At 40.6% G+C, this 18383-nt stretch overlaps 1 protein-coding gene across 8 annotated transcripts in view; it reads left to right on the top strand.

The window, feature by feature from the left end:
• The window catches only part of polg (polymerase (DNA directed), gamma), a 77671-nt gene that overhangs the window by 29753 nt on the left and 29535 nt on the right, over positions 1 to 18383 (top strand). For all 8 annotated transcript variants that reach the window (XM_039773027.1, XM_039773026.1, XM_039773025.1 and 5 more), the window contains 4 exons: positions 597 to 720; positions 3112 to 3330; positions 14619 to 14733; positions 14849 to 14935. In XM_039773027.1, coding sequence (XP_039628961.1) covers positions 597 to 720; positions 3112 to 3330; positions 14619 to 14733; positions 14849 to 14935 — 545 coding nt within the window. The remainder of the gene's footprint in view (positions 1 to 596; positions 721 to 3111; positions 3331 to 14618; positions 14734 to 14848; positions 14936 to 18383) is intronic.

Below are 18383 nucleotides of genomic sequence, written 5' to 3'. Positions count from 1 at the left end.
TGAAATCGTAAAGAACACAATAAAAAATAAATAATTATTTTTTGTCATTCTGACTACAGACTAGTTCAGTTTATGATCTGCCTTGCAGTTGGTAAGGCATGGAAGGCAAACGGTTTCAAACCATATTGAATGTACAGAATGTATTATATGTATCGAACGTACTGTACATACAGAACATACCATTTGTACAACACATAATGAATGTACTGATGTAAAGCCTAGGTAAGTTTGCCAAAGAAAAATAATGCTTTTTAAGTATAGAAATTAACTGAAATTTAACAATGGGAAGCGAAGATTGTAACGAAACAGGTTATAAGCCTTTTTTCCCTTTTTGTCTTCTATTCTGCGTGTGCATTTTTCTGAATTTTTGTGGCTTTTTTTTTTTTTTTTTTTAATTTTTCACTAAACCTTTTTTAAAAGGAACTTAATTGGACTGAGAAATACTTGTTTAGTTACATGTTTGACTCATCCTGGATCATACCTTACTAACTCAGTAGGTGGTTGATTTTGGGAATTTGCAAAATACATAAAATTTAAACAGGCAGTTTCAAACATAAGTAGACTTATGACAGATGACCTGACTTTCAACATTGCAGATCCAGGCCCTCCCAGTGAGGAAGAAGACATGAAACCACCTGCTTGCAGAGTGGTGGTGGAGCATTTAAAAGAGACTGTCCGTTTTCTACCCAAAAAGAGGCAACATTTGCCAGGTCACCCCGGGTAGGTGAGCAAATTATTTGACTTAAGAAAATTCTCTTTGTGTCCTGTTAAATGTAAGTGCTGTTTATGTCAAATTAATTGTGAATTGTCAAGTATCGTTTTTTTGGGCTTGTCTTTAAGTTAAATATAATGATGACTTAGTACATTGCTTTTTAAACTGGGATTCTCTGCAAAGTATATTGGAAATGGTCATAGTCCGTTTAAATCCTCTTATATTACTTTTAAAATCACTTCTGTACTGGGACATTTTCTTCTGTAATGCAAGTGAGTAGCATTGCACGTTGTGGGATTTAAAATGACTCATTAACACTGAATTAAATATCAAAGGAAGACGGTCATAGAAATTAGTTTGCTTCTAAATATCAGATGACCCAACTACTGTACCTTCTGCATCTAAACACCCTGTTCAAAATTTGGCTGCTTAAAATCAATTAATGCTTTAGGTTTGCCCAGGTAGATTTCTACAGACGAACAGCTAAAACATTATTGCATGATTTTATTCTTAATATGTACAGTCCGAAATGCCTGGGACCCAGAAGTATTTTGGATTTTGGAAAAATTGTGTATACATAACAAGTTATCTTGGGGATAGCACATGAAAATTGTTTATATTCCATATACACCTTGTACACATAGCCTTAAGGTAATTTTATACAATACATTTAGTAATTGTGTGCATGAAACAAAGTTTGTACACAGTAACATCGGCAGAATGACTGTATCAGATTTTAAACAAGTACAGAAACAATGACAGGGTTTCAGTCTCCACCTACAATGTTGTGTTTTGATTTAAAGTTTACTGTACACAGAGAAGAGAACAAGCAAAATACACTGAGTAATACATGCAGGTCTAGAAGTGATATTGGTTTATAACAAACTGATGCCAATAGAGCATCAGAGAATATCTTCTGTCTAAGCTGCTCTGCACAGCACTTTGGAATTGAGTTTACTGAGTGTTTAGTTTTCATTGTGTTATTTTATATTTGATATAGGTATTTTTGAAACAGTTAGATTTGGTGGTGCAGGTGCAGCAGCCAGTGTTCATAACAAGTGGCTCAGTTGGGGATGGAAAAGGGGGTGGATGTTATTTACTTAACGGCACGTGATGGATTAGATTAATTGAGAAGTATTACTGGCACATTTCTAGTATTCATAGTAGTGCTGGGAGTTATACTGGTTCATACCGAATACCGTTTTTATTTTTGTTATGATATGGATTTTTCTTATACTGCAACACCGGTTTAAATAGACTAAACAATGTTCGGAACATGGCGCAGCGGGAAACTGTTTAAGGAGGGACCTTTTTCACTGCCTCACCACTAAACACGCATGCAATGGAGTACATGCGTTAGTGGAGGTATTGAGCAGTGAAAATGGACAGAGAACTTGCTGAAGCTGTAGCAGACGATAAAGTTGAACATGATGACACAGAAGAACTTTTGCTGGGAAAAGGAGCCGTGTCTGTTTTCGGGAGATACTTTGGTTTTAAAAGGTCAGATGTGGACCAAACAAATGTTTACTGCAAATGCTGTCAAGCTAAAGTTGTCGCCAGGGGCGGTAACATGAGCAATTTGCCTCAAACATACTTTGGAGTACCAGTGCTTTGGGGAAAGGCTTCGCACAGCCATAGGTATGTAATAGTTATTAAAATAATAAACTGTTTTAAGTAATGGTAGTAAAAAACAGTACCATAGTAATAGGAAATGTACATTGAATACGTGTATAATCAGTTTTCTGTTATCTCTATTATCGGTCAGTACAGGTAGTCCCCTACTTACGATGGTTAAACTTAGATTTTTCGAAGTTACAATGTCGAAAGCGAGACAATGATTTACATAAAATTGTGTAAAATATAAATTTTCAAGTTGGTGCGGCAAGTGAATGTTTCTGTGGGCCAAGCGATCCGAGCAATGCAGTACGGTACTTTGCCGGACTCCGATTTTGATGCAAGTGATTTGGCGATGGAGATCGAAAACAAAAGTAAGGTACTGGGATCAGCTGATCAGTCCCCAGCTGATTGTGGTGCTGAACACATTCCTGTAGCTGATGCACCCATAGCAACGTTCGCCTGGGATGACCGATACTTACAATGACACGAGGTACAAACCATATTGCATCTCACTGCAACGGTCACCCCTGCGCATCTGTCTCATATATATATATATATATATAGCCACAAAGACTTTAGGAAGTGTTAACATTAAAGTGAAAATCACTAAGGTTGGGGGTTATGCTGCAAGGGCACATTCTAAAAATGAGTTAAAGTAAAAAAGAACTGGGGAATTAAGAAATTCTGAATTATTTAAAGGTTTCTTCACTTGGCTAGTTTCTTAGTACTGTTGTACAGTAAACCTCTGAATATGAGTTTATTATGCTTTTCTGTCTCTGCAGTTGGTACCGGAAACTCTGTGCCAACTTGTCTGATTCTAACTGGGTTCCTGGACCAGGTCTCATAAGTCTTCAGATGCGAGTGACACCTAAACTAATGGCTCTGACCTGGGATGGGTTTCCTCTTCATTACTCGGACAAACATGGCTGGGGTTACCTTGTCCCAGGCCGGCAAGACAACCTGCAAGACATGGACACAGAGGGGCCATTGTGCCCATATGGGTATGTATAATGGGTCTTAATTTGGACTACATTTTTCCTTTTGGTTAAGATTACCTGCTTTAACAAATTAAAGTATGGATTGCTTCAATCTAAAAAGTTAGGATTAACATGCAGTATACCATGTGTGTCTGTAAATGTGTGTGTGTATGTATTGTATGTAATGTACTGTATATATGTAGATGTTTCTGTAATACAGTCGACCCTCGATATACGACCGGCCTGACATACGAACAACTTAGTTTACGACCAAAATTTTTGTTTTGAGTTACGACCTGAATGTGGTCACATGTATCTGCTTGTGTGATTGGAAATAAACAGCCGAGAGCATTCGTAAGCGTCAGTCGGAGCCCAGATACGTGTGTTTGTGGATGTAATTTCGGTCAATGCAGTGATTTATATAATTTTGGCCCCAAAAAAGCTAGAAAGGAAGCTAAGGAAGGAAGAGAAAGTAACAAAGGTAAAGAAAGCGATCACAATCGAAACGAAGAAGGAAATTGTGCGGAAATATGAGAGTGGCGTTTGTGACCGATCTCGCTAATATGTACAGCATGTCGAAATCCACCATCTCAACAATTTTACAAAGAAAAGATTTGTCTGAAATAAAGGACATCCTGAAAAAATGGACAGAGCTACAAACATTTGTAGAGAAGACCCACTCAGACAGAGAAAAAGCTAATCGTTGGTTTAACTTGCTTAATGACAATGTAATGTCATACTACAGAACTGTGTTGAAGAAAAGACAGAAACAGACAACCATAGACCAGTTTTTATTTCTGAAAAGGTTGAGACCTAGTGGACCAGAAGCAGGTCCTAGTGGGCTACAGCCTCTCCCAAGGAGAGAAAGGACACCGGAGAGCCAGAGTCCTGATGTTCTTATGGAAGGGGGCTCTCCTTCCAAACAATAAACACCTTTCATTTCATTCTCCTCCTCCTCCCTTCCTGCAAGCCAAAGATGTCAACTTAAATGGTGAGTACAGTATGAAATTGTTGTTTCTGGTAGGCTAGGCACTTTTTAGAACTTTTTGGTTAGTACATTAGAAAAATTATTGGTGTTTTCGGTAAATTATGCACATTATACAATGCTTTTTTATTATGAAATGTTAAGTAAGTGTTGCTGTGGGAGGTGCGGAAAGCATTATGGGTATTTCCATTATTTCTTATGGGAAAAATAGTCTTGACCTACAACCAACTTGAGTTACAACCAGCCCTCGCGAACGGATTGAGTTCGTAAGTTAAGGGTCCACTGTATATGTATATGTTGATCAATAAAATTAGAACTGCAACTAACAATTATTTTGTCGATTAATCGATTTAGATGGATTGTATACAAAAAAATAATTTGAAATTAAACACCAAGTTCATGAAATGGAACTTTTCACCAAATAAACACATTGGTAAAAATTTTCAGAATTCTTTTTTTAAATGAGCTGCCTGTAGATATTTTAAACAAAATAAAGGTTTTTATGCATTTATATATTAATACATTGAAAATAAATAGAAATAAAACACTTAGTAGCACTTCCGGATATGGTTGTGCAATGCAGACACACACACACACACACTTTTCTTAAAAACAAATTAACTAAACTGTCAATTTGGCTTATGTATTCAGAATCAGACTAAACACACACTTCAGAATTAAACATGTAATTTAAGATTTTTTTTTTCCAGTTTCTGTGAAAGAGGCGTTTTACTGGCAAAGCATCATGTAAATCTCTGACCACAATATTCCACTAAGAATTTCTTGCACCATCATGACTAATTTGTTGTTTTGTTTTTTTTTAAGTCTGCAGTAATGTTTGAAATTAGTTGTCATATGCTGTTGAAATGTCTAGACTATTTTCCTTTTGTAGCAAAGTAAGTGGTTTCATTTGTAGCGGTAAGAAGCCGCTAAGATTCACACCGTCGTGGAAGACGGTGATTTATTTATTTTATATGAGGATTACCAGGGACAACCCCAGCCTTGGCACGACACACACCCACACACTACAGAGACAAAGAAAACGCACTGGGAACTTAAACGAAAAAAAAGTATAATGAAGTTAAATTAACTAAATGAAAACAATAATACCACCCCTGATCCCTTCGGCGATATTACAATTAACAGAAACACGACAAATACGCAGTAAAGTCCATGTATGAAATGATCAGCGGTGAAGTTATGTCCAGTGATTTGTATGAAGCGAGGGAAATGGAAAAACACAGTCCTACCGGTAATTGCTGAAGTATGATAACCGATGAATGGTTCAGGAGCGCTCCTTCTTCCGTGAAAGCCAATGAATCCAGACAACATCCTCAGTAACAAAACTTTTTTCCTCTTCGTCCCCTGCCCTCATTTTGAACCCCTCTGGCCACCTTTGCCCCCAACAGCCCTGCAAGGACTGCTGGGAGATGCAGTTCTAACCAATGGCAGCACTGCTACAATCCCCCTCCCCAGGCCGTGGTGTACGGCCGAACCAAGGCTTGAGGTTAGCGATGTTAACAGTGTCTACTTTGTTCGTCCCCGGCAATCCCCACTCTACTGCATAGGTCACTGGTCCTTTCTTTTGGACTATAGTTGCGGGCGAACCACTTGAGCCAGTTTAGCTGTGAATTTATCGGAGGCTTTGGAGAGGGGATGAGTCCTGATCCAGACTTTCTCCCCAACTGAGAATTGCACAGGCTTATGTCTCCGGTTGTACGACTGAGATTGTCTGGACTGGGACCTCACCATCCTCTCCTTTACCTGTTGTGTGATAAGTTGTAGTGTTTGCAAATGATCATGTATTGAGGTGTCTGGATTGGGTGGTTTATGATTAATTATCCTCTCTAGTGGACCGTTTAGCTGTCTGCCTAAAGCTAACAATGCAGGGGTCTCACCCGTAACCTCGTGCACCGCCGTGTTCAATGCGAACCGCAGCTCAGGCAGCCACTTTGTCCAATCCTGATGATGGTCTCCGACGAAGGATGCAATCATTGTCTTCAGGGTCCGGTTCACCCGCTCAGTGCGATTAGATTGGGGATGGTACGCTGTTGTCTTCAGGTGAACCACCCCCATTGCTTCCAAAAGTCTTCGGCCTCTGAGCTGGTAAACTGCGGGCCCCGGTCTGAGATGATGTTCTTCGGCACCCCCCATCGGGTAAAGATCTCATCCTTCAGGGTGGAACATATCTTCTTGGCTGTGGCATTAGCCATGGGAATAGCTCCACCCATCGGGTAAAATAGTCCACAACCACCATCAGGTAGGTCTTCCGGTCCTTACTAGTGGGTAATGGTCCCATTAGGTCCACGCCTAGGCTCTCCCCCGGGGTAGTGATGGTTACTGGCTGGAGCTGACCTGAGGGGAGACCAGGTGGGGTTTTGTATTGCTGACAGGTGGTACAAGTCTGGACATGGGACCAGACGTCTTTGCGTATCGTCGGCCACCATGCCTCCTCCAAGACTTTAAACAGTGTCTTAGTACGTCCAAGGTGACCACCGATCGGGCTGTCATGGTAATACTGTAGGAACTTGGGCACTACCAACTGATAATGGTAACCCCGGTCTTTTGTTGGAACACAGCGATAGAGTGCCCCTTGAAGTTCCCTATAATGTATGCGGTCAGACCTCCCCCCTGAGCCCTCTCTCAACCCCTGACACACAGGACTGGCTGCTTGAGAGTGAACAATTTCCTGCATGTTCAGGGGAAGATCAGGCCAAGGGTTAGAGACCGATACCGCACATACCATCGGTGCGGGCTCGTGCACCGGGATAAGGCATCGGGCACCACATTAGCACAACCCTTCCGATAGCACACCCTGAAGCGTGAACTGTTGGAGGCGCAAAACCCACCTTGTTAGCCTAGACGTGGTCTTCGGGCAATTGAATGCCCAGGTCAGAGCCCTATGGTCGGTGTAGACTTCAAAGGATGTCCCCTCCAGGAAGTGACGCCACTTTTCCACGGCCCACACGACAGCGAGGCATTCCTTCTCGGTGGTGGAATAATTATACTCGGGCCCTTCAGTGACCGTGAAGCATAGGCCACCACTCTCTTCTCCTTGATTAGTTTGAGCAAGAACGGCCGAGTCCGAGGTCACTTGCGTCTGTGTGGACCTGAAAGGTTAATTTGGGATCAGGCTGTGCCAGGACTGGAGGTGATATCAATGCCTGTTTAAGTCTTTCAAAGGAGTCCTGGCACGTTGGTGACCACTCCCAGGGGGATCCCTTCCTCAGCAGCTGGAACAAAGGGGCAGCGATGTCGGCAAACCCATGCACAAATTTGTGGAACCACCCAGCCATCCCCAGGAAGCGCTGGAGACTTTTTACCTCCTGGGGCTGGGTAGTCCAAGATGGACTTAATTTTCTTTGGGTCTACCGGACCCGTCTGCCGACACCAAATGGCGAGGAAGTTTAGATGGTCCTGTAGAAATCTACACTTGCGGTGTTGAGTGTCAGATGAGCCTTCTGCAGTCGCTGGAAGATGTGATCAAGGTCCTTCAGATGTTGTGAGACAGATGGGGAGAATACGATGATGTCATCAATATACACGAAACAGGTCTTTCCAATGAGTCCCCGGAGGACCTGCTCCATAAGCCGTTGGAATGACGCCCAGCGTTTTAAGTCCAAAGGGCATCACCCGAAACTGGAACAACCCCTCCGGGGTGATGACGGCAGTCTTCTCCATACTACTCTTCCCCATCCTCACCTGCCAATACCGGACTTCAGATCAAGGGAGCTGAAAACCACTGCCCCATGCAAAGACTCCAAGATGTCATGAATGAGGGGCATGGGGTAAGCGTCATCTAAGGTCTTCTTGTTCAGCTCCCGATAGTCAACACAGAATCGGTAGGTCCGTCGGCCTTCTGACGAGCACCGCAGGGCTAGCCCAAGGCGAGGTGGAAGGCTCAGTGACCCCATCCGCCAACATCTGGTCGACCCACTCCTTGATTATTCCTCTTTTCAGAGGCGACACTCTGTAAGCTCTGTGCCGAACAGGGACAGGGTCGACTGTGTGAATGTGGTGACACACCACCTCAGTCCGACCCAATTTGTCCGTCCACACAGAGTGCCACCTCCTAAGCAGCGGCTGAACAAGCTCCGGCTGTTCAAGAATAGCCTTCTCTACTGGGCTGGGCTCGTCCACCAACTGCGCGAGGTAATAACACAAGTTAGGCCAAACCAGATTACTTTGAGCCTTCGTCCCAAACCGATGGACTCCACCCCCCGGCAACTCATACTCCAGCCGTGACAGATGGATGGTAAGACCTACCGACACAACAGAGTCCATTCCCAGTAACAAGGGCATTGACAGATGGTCATCTTCCAGGATGTAAACTTCTGTCTCCCAGTGTGTCTCATGTAAGCAGAACCTCATGGGAACCCTGCCCTTTGCCCTGTGCGCCCTTCCATCCGCAAGAAAGAATTTTACTTTTGCACTTTCCCTTAACTGCTCATGAGGCACTTTAAGCTTTTCCCACAAGCTGTATTTCATAAGGGTATAAGTGCTCCCTGTATCTCGACTGCCTCTCCAGTGACACCCCGCACTTGTATGGGCACCACTAAGAGGGGCAAGGTGGCTTGCACCAAGGTGAGATCGGCCCGGGGATCCACTGGGGCTTTCCCTCGTGGTTTCGGACAGGGGACATCTCGAGGCGGGGACCCTTCGAGACCCACTAAGCCCGATAGCCGCCCAATCCTTTTCCACTCGGGACCCCACCTTCACCAACTCATCGACCGATTTCACGACCCCCCTCAGAGTAGCAGCCACCCGAGGGTCACATGCATCAAGGACACGTCGCAATATCTCTTCCTCACGCATGTCAGATCGCCACTTCAGACACAACGCACGGAATTCAAAGACAAAGTCCCGGAGGCTCTGCGATGGTTTTTGCACAAAGGTCCGGAGCTTTTCTTCCAACAGCGCCTGGTATTCGTCAGAGAGGAACGCATTCAGGAAAGCAGCGCGAAACTCCGCCCAGGAGTTGTATTTGTGCCGCTCAGCAAACCACCAAGAGCGTGCCGGCCCGCTGAGTGCCGTGTTCAGGAATCCCCGCAGCTCGGCTCCACTCAGAGGATGCAGCTCCACGAACATGTCGACCTCCTCTACAAAGTCGACAATGCCCGTGGGTGCACACTGAGGGGCCAGCTTTGGAAACTCCATCCGCGGTACCGCAACGGACAAGGCCGACTGTCCCCAGTCGTTCCTCACTCCCGCTACAGGAGTCGACTGCCCCAGTGGCTGCGTGACGGCACGCCAGCACTCTTGCACCTGCCTCCTGATCTCCTCTCTCATATTGGCTTCCAGGCGCTGCACACACGCGAAGGACTGCTCCAGACGCTGCACCCTCACAACCGCCTCTCCGGAAACTCGGGCGGCTGTGGCATCGATCAGGTCATGGACAGTTTCATCACGATTAAGAAAACTGCGGGCGATGTCATCAACCCGCGTCTCTAGCTGTTCTAGGCGCAGCGTCAGGTCTTGCAGAAGCTGTCCCTCGCCGATCTCGGGCTGCTCTGGACTGGAGACACACAGGGTATCCAGCAGGCTCAACTCCTCCTCGAGAGGGCTCTGACCGTAGCGTGACGCGGCCTAGGCAGCGGACGACATCAACCAGCGGTTCACTAAGTTCAAGTTCGTCGCCCTGCACTGCGCTTACAACAGACATGCTTCTGAAAGGGTGTTAGTGAAGTCGCACTAGAAGGTGTCGTAAATAACCCTGGCTCCTACCCGGCTTGTCAAAATCTGTAGCGGTCAGAAGCCGCTAAGATTCACACCGTCGTGGAAGACGGTGATTTATTTATTTTATATGAGGATTACCAGGGACTACAGAGACAAAGAAAACGCACTGGGAACTTAAACGAAAAAAAAGTATAATGAAGTTAAATTAACTAAATGAAAACAATAAGACCACCCCTGATCCCTTCGGCGATATTACAATTAACAGAAACACGACAAACACGCAGTAAAGTCCATGTATGAAATGATCAGCGGTGAAGTTATGTCCAGTGATTTGTATGAAGCGAGGGAAATGGAAAAACACAGTCCTACCGGTAATTGCTGAAGTATGATGACCGATGAATGGTTCAGGAGCGCTCCTTCTTCCGTGAAAGCCAATGAATCCAGACAACGTCCTCAGTAACAGTAAACAGGTAGACAAATGATTCCAGACCCCAACAAACAACACAATCCAGGACACGAAGATGTAAAGCAGACAACGACAGGCAGTTCAACAGTTATAACAAGCACCAAACAAACAAGAACAAAACTTTTTTCCTCTTCGTCCCCTGCCCTCCTTTTGAACCCCTCTGGCCACCTTTGCCCCCAACAGCCCTGCAAGGACTGCTGGGAGATGCAGTTCTAACCAATGGTAGCACTACTACACATTTGTGTGAAACTAAGTTCTCCCTTTGCTATGTAATATGTTGAGTTCATTTTAACATTTCTTTTTGCATCACTATTCATTTTTTTGTCTGGAAACGTTTTACCAACACAGATTCTTTGACACATTTGCCTTCTGCCAACAGACTGTTGCATTCTGCTACATGCCATTTGCTGTTGGGAGTGTGCTGTTAGATTTTCACGTTTGAAATAGTATGATCCTACCACAAAACCTGTTTTACTTGCTAAACTAGGCTTCTGCAGCAGTACTTGCATATTATCGTGACTTCCTCCACACTGTATAAAATCCAGTTGAAGTCTGATAGCCAACTAGTCTGGAACTTTGACTTTTCCACCCCTCCCTCCTACCTTTTGACTCAGAATGAGAGATACATCTTTCAGTCACGGTTGATGTGCTGTTGGATTCACTGTTGCTGAGATTTTGATTTCTTCTGCACACAAGACTGAAAAAAAGTTTTTTGCTTGGACATTCCAACATTAGGCCAAAACATAAAGTGTTCTGCAATGAAAAGAGGAATAGGGAATTCTGCAGCAGATTGCATAGGTCTAACAGATCCCTGATCTCCTCAATATCAAGGGAATACTTGCAGAGACAAAGGCAAGTATGACAGCCAGAATCTACTGTGGAACAGAAATCTTGAACAACTGACCTCGTGAGTACCTTCAGAAATGACATACAAGTGTGCCTTAGAGAATTTGTGCTGTTTTTAATGCAGAAGGGTTGTCATACCAAATGTGAATTTTTTGCTTATTTGTTTAATGCACTTTCTAGTACGTTTGATTTATAAATACAGTAATCCCTCCTCGATCGCGGGGGTTGCGTTCCAGACCCCCCCAACGATAGGTGAAAATCCGCGAAGTAGAAACCATATGTTTGTGTCGTTATTTTTATATATTTTAAGCCCTTATAAACTCTCCCACACTGTTAACATTATTAGAGCCCTCTAGACATGAAATAACACCCTTTAGTCAAAAGTTTAAACTGTGCTCCATGACAAGACTGAGATGACAGTTCTTTCTCACAATTAAAATAATGCAAACATATCTTCTCTTCAAAGGAGCGCCTTCAGGAGCAGAGAATGTCAGAGAGAGCGCTTGCTAAGAAAAGCAAACAATCAAAAAATCAATATGTGCTTTTAAGTATGCAGAAGCACCACAATAAAGCGGCATTTTGTAGAGGAGCGAACAGCAAACAGCCCCTCTGCTCACACCCCCTCCGTCAGGCAGAGAGAGATAGAGAGAAGCAAACAATCAAGCACCGCGCGGGAAGCATATCTTATATATTATTGAGAAGTTTTAGTTAATATGTAATACATGCTCTGATTTGGTAGCTTCTAAGCCATCCGTCAATAGCGTCCCTTGTATGAAATCAACTGGGCAAACAAACTGAGGAAGCATGTAGCATAAATTAAAAGACCCATTGTCCACAGAAAGCCGAGAACCAGCGAAAAATCCGTGATACATATTTAGATGTGCTTACATTTAAAATCCGCGATAGAGTGAAGCCGCGAAAGTCGAAGCGCGATATAGCGAGGGATTACTGTATTATTTATTCATGGCATTATTTTTTAAAGCATTCCCAGCATTTTTTTTCAACAACACATGTATTAAACATTCTTTAAAAGTGAAGCTGCTTTAACACAAATGAAGTAAACATTGTCTAAATCTAAAAACATTTTACTGTAAAGAGAAGAAAAATGTAAAAAAGTAAATGTAAAAATAAAAATCAATTATCCTTTGCATTTAAAACAGCATCAGTTCACTTTAAGTTCACTGTCTTTCGGTGTAATTAGAAAATCAGCTGTTCCAAATGTCTTGGAGAACTTACCACAGTAGTTTTGCACACTTTGGCTTTCTCAGTTGCTTCTGTCTCTCCAGGTTGTCCTAGACAGCCTTGATAATATTGTGATCAGGCCTCCTTGTTCTTATTTTTGAAGTTCTTTATGATCTCGGCAATGTGCTTGGGGATATTGCCCTGCTGCAGAATGACACTTAGTGCAACCAGACACCTCAGTGATAATAGAAGAAAATCTAGTTGTACTTCTCAACATGTGGGAAAATTAGGGCTGTGCAATGTCTTACAAGTTCACAACGTCATTTCAAAACATTAACCATTGCTAGGGTGGGAGCAGTATGGGTAGAGAGATGCTTCTTTATTATGAATAATTAGCTGCTCTACCCATGTACACTGGGTGGTAGGGGAATAGTGCCATGGGCATTTTAGCAAGGGACACAGTAATTCTGTAGTCTCACAGATTGCTGCAACTCGGCACACACAGCGGCATTTGGTAATTTTATAGCAATGATTCAAAGGTAATTCATACAAAGTTCTTTTAAAATTGCTTCAGTCACAAAGCCATATTGGCACAAAACTAAAGTTACACCTGCTTCATCATAAAATGTATTTGAATAAGTGTCTACCAACAGGAAACATGAAGTTACTAATTACTTTTACTCACTTAAGCATAGCATTTTCAGTTGTTCTCCTTCTACCTTCTTTTGAGCAAAAGAAAAAAAAGACTTCATATGCGTTATAGGAAAAAAACTGCACTTTGTTGTGTTTCATCATGGCTTGGTTATAGCACATTTCTTGCCATTTGTTATGTGTGTAAACAACATGTCGATGTATGATGTGCTTGCAGGAGGGCAATGGCACTGACCTTTTTAAAAAATGCAAGGCAATGCTTCAATATATAGTGTAGTCAGTTTATTTCAGATTTTCTACCTTATGTACACAGTACAATTACATTCCTTTTTGCTTGTAAGCATTAAGCACCCTGGTACCAAATTACTGGCGGTACTCTGTTTAGTCAGTGTCTTCTTCCTCCTCTTCCCAATTCATTATTACTTTTACACAACAAGGCAGGGGGCTCCCCCTTGGTTGTGCACTTCACTTTGCTGTTTGCCTTCCACCCTGTGGCCAGGGTCATGGATTCATCTCAGAAAGTCATCACTTATGCGCCATTATTGGCTTTATTGAATGTTGACGCCCACATGTAAATTGCTGTCTTTGTTCTTTAGACAGCTAGACAATAATACCTAAAAGAAGCCACACTTACGATTGCTTGTATTCTTTCACTATACGTAAACTTATTTTGTTATTTTACAAAGATATAATCAAGTGGCATAAGTAATACACTTGCATGCTTCAGAAAAAGAGAATATCGAGCTTCTGTTTGCTCACTGAGGTTCTCTGATTCTGGCACACTATGGGTGACAGGGCCTTCAGCTCTATAGCACCCACACTTTGGAATGACCTCCCGAAATTAATCAGATCAGCAGACTCAATGCATTCTTTTAAAAAACAACTTGGGGTTTTACTCTGGTTTATTGTCTTTTATTCTGTTTAATGCTTTGTGTATCCTGTATCTATCTGTTTCAGTGTTCTATTCAGGAAACATTTGTTTTCAATGTTAAATACACCTACTGTTTCTTTCTGATACTCTGTGAAGCGCCTTGAACATGGAAATTACTTTATATTTTATTATATTTGCTCTTAGTGTAACATGTCCCTTGTCTGTTGTTAAGTTGTAATTAAGTAATTTCCTTCGGGATTAATCGTTTTCTGATTCTGATATAAACAACATGTATGATGATGCTTACCAAGTTTAAGCAATCCAAAATCCTTAATATTTTTATTTGTTGATTATATTATTTGAACCTCATTTGATCAGTTAGATTATTCTGAAACTTTTGAAGTAATTTTATTAGCATTGAAAAGTGTGAATAATTCCAATAATACAATAAAGAAACAAAATGGGCATTAAGTTAAAAATGTGAAAGTATTTAATTTGTTTTACATTAATTTCATATGTTAACATTGATTCATTAGGGATTTATTTTTTCACTTTGCTCTGTGCAATTTCTAATAAATACTTTCAAAATATACAGATTTTTTCACCTTGTATCACTTTTCTGCTTGGTTTTTCAGTGTGATTGAAGCACTCTATAATGATTACCTTAGTCTGAGAGAAAAGAATCAGTCTGAGAGTTTACACACCCAACTAAATGGGTTTCTACTGACTGATGATGGCTTGTGGCAGAAGGTATGAGATCTGTACTTTATGTTGCCTTTTGTTATCATATTCTTAAGGAACATAAGGGAAATGCTTCTAAGCAGGAGAAAGCAATTTTTGGTATCTTTATTCTTCTGGCCACTAGATGGAGGAACTGAGTCAGTCTGAAGCTGTGGAATGCAGTGTTGAAGATGAAAGTGAGAAGAAAGACACTAAAAGGAAGAATGCAAAGGTAGGTGTATTCTTTCCAGATATTTCCTCCTGAAGAGTTACACACAAGACCTTCCATAGAGTATTTTGATTGTTGTGATATTTATATTGGGTGTAATTTATTGTCTCTCCTGAAGTCTTTGCTCTTCATTTATTTACTAAGAAAATGGTACGGGTTTACAGTTAGAGTATTTATTTTGTTTTGTAATCATTTTAGTAATACTACACTCATTTTCATGCCTTACCAATTTGGAATATTCCGATTTCATTTAAAAGCAAGAGTTTGTGCTGTTTATGTTGGTTATGTTTCACTGAATACGTTTCTCTTCATTACTTGATTATGACTGATATACTGTATAGTGAAAGATGTTTCATATAAAAAAATTCATTTATTTTCTAAATTTTCAGTTACTTTAATACATTTTAATGAGAAAACCCCGGAAGTTGGAGTAATCCTGTTTCTGCATATTGTTCTCTGTAATATAGGCTCTATTCAACACACAACTCCAAGAGAACGGACATCTAAATCAGCTTTTAAGTTAGTCACAAGGACACAAATGCCATTAACAATAATTAAAGAAAATTATTTTTTTTTAAAGTTATTTGTCAGTGTGTTTTATGTGTAGCAAAATAAGCACTTTCTTAAAAGAAAATCAAATTAAGTTAAGAATAATAATGAAAAAATAACAAAAAAATTAATCCATACAGGCTTACATAAAATATATAGAGAGTTTTTAGAAAGGCAAAGTCCTTATCATATTCTAATTCTGTAAAGATGAGAGCAATGATCAGATCAGATGGTCATATAAGCTGGATAAAAAAACTATCTTCCAGTAATATTAATCATTTACATTTATATAGTGCTTTCAAAAGACCAATATTTCAAATTGAAATAACCTTTCAAAACTTAATTCAGAAACCATAAACTAACCTGTAATAGAAATTATGCACTGTAATTCTCTAATCTGTTGTAAGGCTATGTGACTTGCACATGAGAGCTGCTATGGGCAGGACGGATTATACTATTCATTGATCTGTGCATCCTCTAAACTCTCTTATCCAGGGCAAGGGACAGCTCGAGTCATCCCAGTAAGCAATGGTTGAGGGCCGGAACAACCCATGGTCTGGTTGCCAGCCCATTGCAGGTGAACACCCACACACACATCAGGGAGCAATTTAGCATCACCAGTTCACCTAACCTGCATTTCTTTTGACTATGGGAAGAACAGTAGCAATCCCATGCAGATCCTTGTGCAAACTCCATGTATGGAACACATGGAGTGCAACGCCCAGATTCCTTAGTATGAGACAGCAGTGCTACAGTGGTGTCACTGTGATCTTAATTTGTTGACTATCATATTTATATTAACTGTAGCTTTTAATAATTGAGGAAATGTTGAGTCTTTTATTTAGTAATATAGTGCATCTGACTTATTAGGGGATTTGCAGCCTCTTAAACTCCACCTAATCTCAGTAATAGCTTAAGTTCACATTTACTGAAGTTTTGTTTTCTGTGTTTTCCAGTGGTCTGCAAGTTAAGACATTGTTCAGGTACATTGCCAAATTTCTAGGGTGGTTAGGTCAGAAATATTCATAAACTACATTTTTAAGCCATATATGGTTACTGAGGTTAGGTGATAGGGAGTGACTAAAAGCGCATGCACACACGCTTAGTTTTTGTTGATTTGAGATTTATTAAGGAACTTGGTGTGGGATTTTATAAATCCTTTTTTTTTTTTTGTACGCATGCTGTTTTTGCATTTCAATCAGAAGCAAAATTTCCGTATAGAATCTAAGCAAGGTTTTATACGTGAGGCCTCTTGAAGTTATTCAATTTTAAAAAAATATAGTTCTTATTTTAAGCATTTTGGGTGATGCTGCAAAGTATAATGGAAAATTCTGCAAATAAATCAAAAAAACACAACATCATGTTTTTATAGGTGGTCAGGATTGGTATTGTTCTAATGTACTATGATTAGAAAAATCATGTATTAATACTAATATTGTTCAACAACAGAATTGATACTAGTAATAGTATTGGTAATATTTAATAAATTCTTGACTGTCACTGAGTATTTGATGGATTTTTGACTTAAAGTGATGTGTCAGGAGAAACTTTATTCTCATTATGATGGTAGGTATTTTTTTTTTCTGTAGAGCATCAGTGATATGTTCTTTTGTGCAGTGATAGCACAGTTTTTCATGATAAACAGACATATTCTACTGTTACATATATATTCAGTAGTTGTTATAAGCATATTGCTCAAATGTTTTTCCTAAAATTGAAACTTTTGCCATTTTGAAGTGATCATAATGTTTGTGTGTTAATTTATATGAAGTCAAGATACAGCAGTACCTACCTTAATAACAAACTTATGATTCATTTACAGTTACTAATGCAAAAGCTAAAATTACAGACCTCTTTCTCTCCAGAACTTTTTAATAATTAATGTTAGCCAAGCTTATATATCGAGTAGGGTTACAACAAACATATGATAACTTTGTAAAATAAAAAATAAAAATATTTCACAGCAAAAAAATATTAGTTTGGGTTATTTTTAATGTTAAATTTACCATTTTATAGTGTGTGCTTTTTGTGCATAGTATATTGAGAGTTGCACTAAAGTAGACCAGGACATTGTACAGCCCTTGGGCCACATCTGGCCCTTTGGCTGTCCCTGGCAGGCCTGCAAGAGGTCAAGGGAAATTTAGGAATTAAACATAATAATTGCCGATCATGCTCATAGTACAGCTGTTTTGTTTTTATTTTGAAGATAACTTTTTTTACATACTGTACTGTACATTCATGTGGGTTTGTATGCAAGCGTATGCACCTTCACCGTAAGAGGTTGGTGAACAGACACTTACGAGAAATGTGAGTTAGCTGTAAGCCTCCAGAATTGTCTACTCACTTTATATAAAAAGAAAAAAAAGGAAAGATTGATAATGTAATGTTTTTATCAAAACATGGACTTCTGAGTATTTATTTACTGAAGTCAAAGGTAAAGCCGTTTATTTGCTTAGTTGGTGGAGAACAGGTCACTGTGTTTAAGGGTTACAGTTTGAATCAACATTACAAGACTAAAAATGCAAAGAAATACAAGAACTTGACTGATGCAAAGCGGGTACAGACATCTAAAGCTTTGCTAGCTCACTTGCCAAAGCAACAAGGACTTTTTACCAAGCTTTATGCATCCAGGAATGGAGCCATCAAGACCAACTTTGTGATTCTGTAATAGGGACTTTATCAGAGTGTTTGATGGACTCTGCAGCATTAATGTGCCATGAGATAAAAGAAACATTTCAGAATGTGGCCTCTCCAGGCAAACCTTAACAAGAAGGTTCAAGGACATTGCAGGAAATTTGGAGCTTCAGCTGCAAAACAAAGCGGACAATTTTGACTATCACCTTGGCTGTGGATGAGAACGGTGATATCTGTGACACAGCCTTGTTGCTCATCTTTGTACGTG

The sequence above is a fragment of the Polypterus senegalus genome, chromosome 12 (assembly GCF_016835505.1).
Source record: "Polypterus senegalus isolate Bchr_013 chromosome 12, ASM1683550v1, whole genome shotgun sequence".
Lineage (NCBI taxonomy): Eukaryota > Metazoa > Chordata > Cladistia > Polypteriformes > Polypteridae > Polypterus > Polypterus senegalus.
This window is presented reverse-complemented; position numbering and strand designations above follow the sequence as displayed.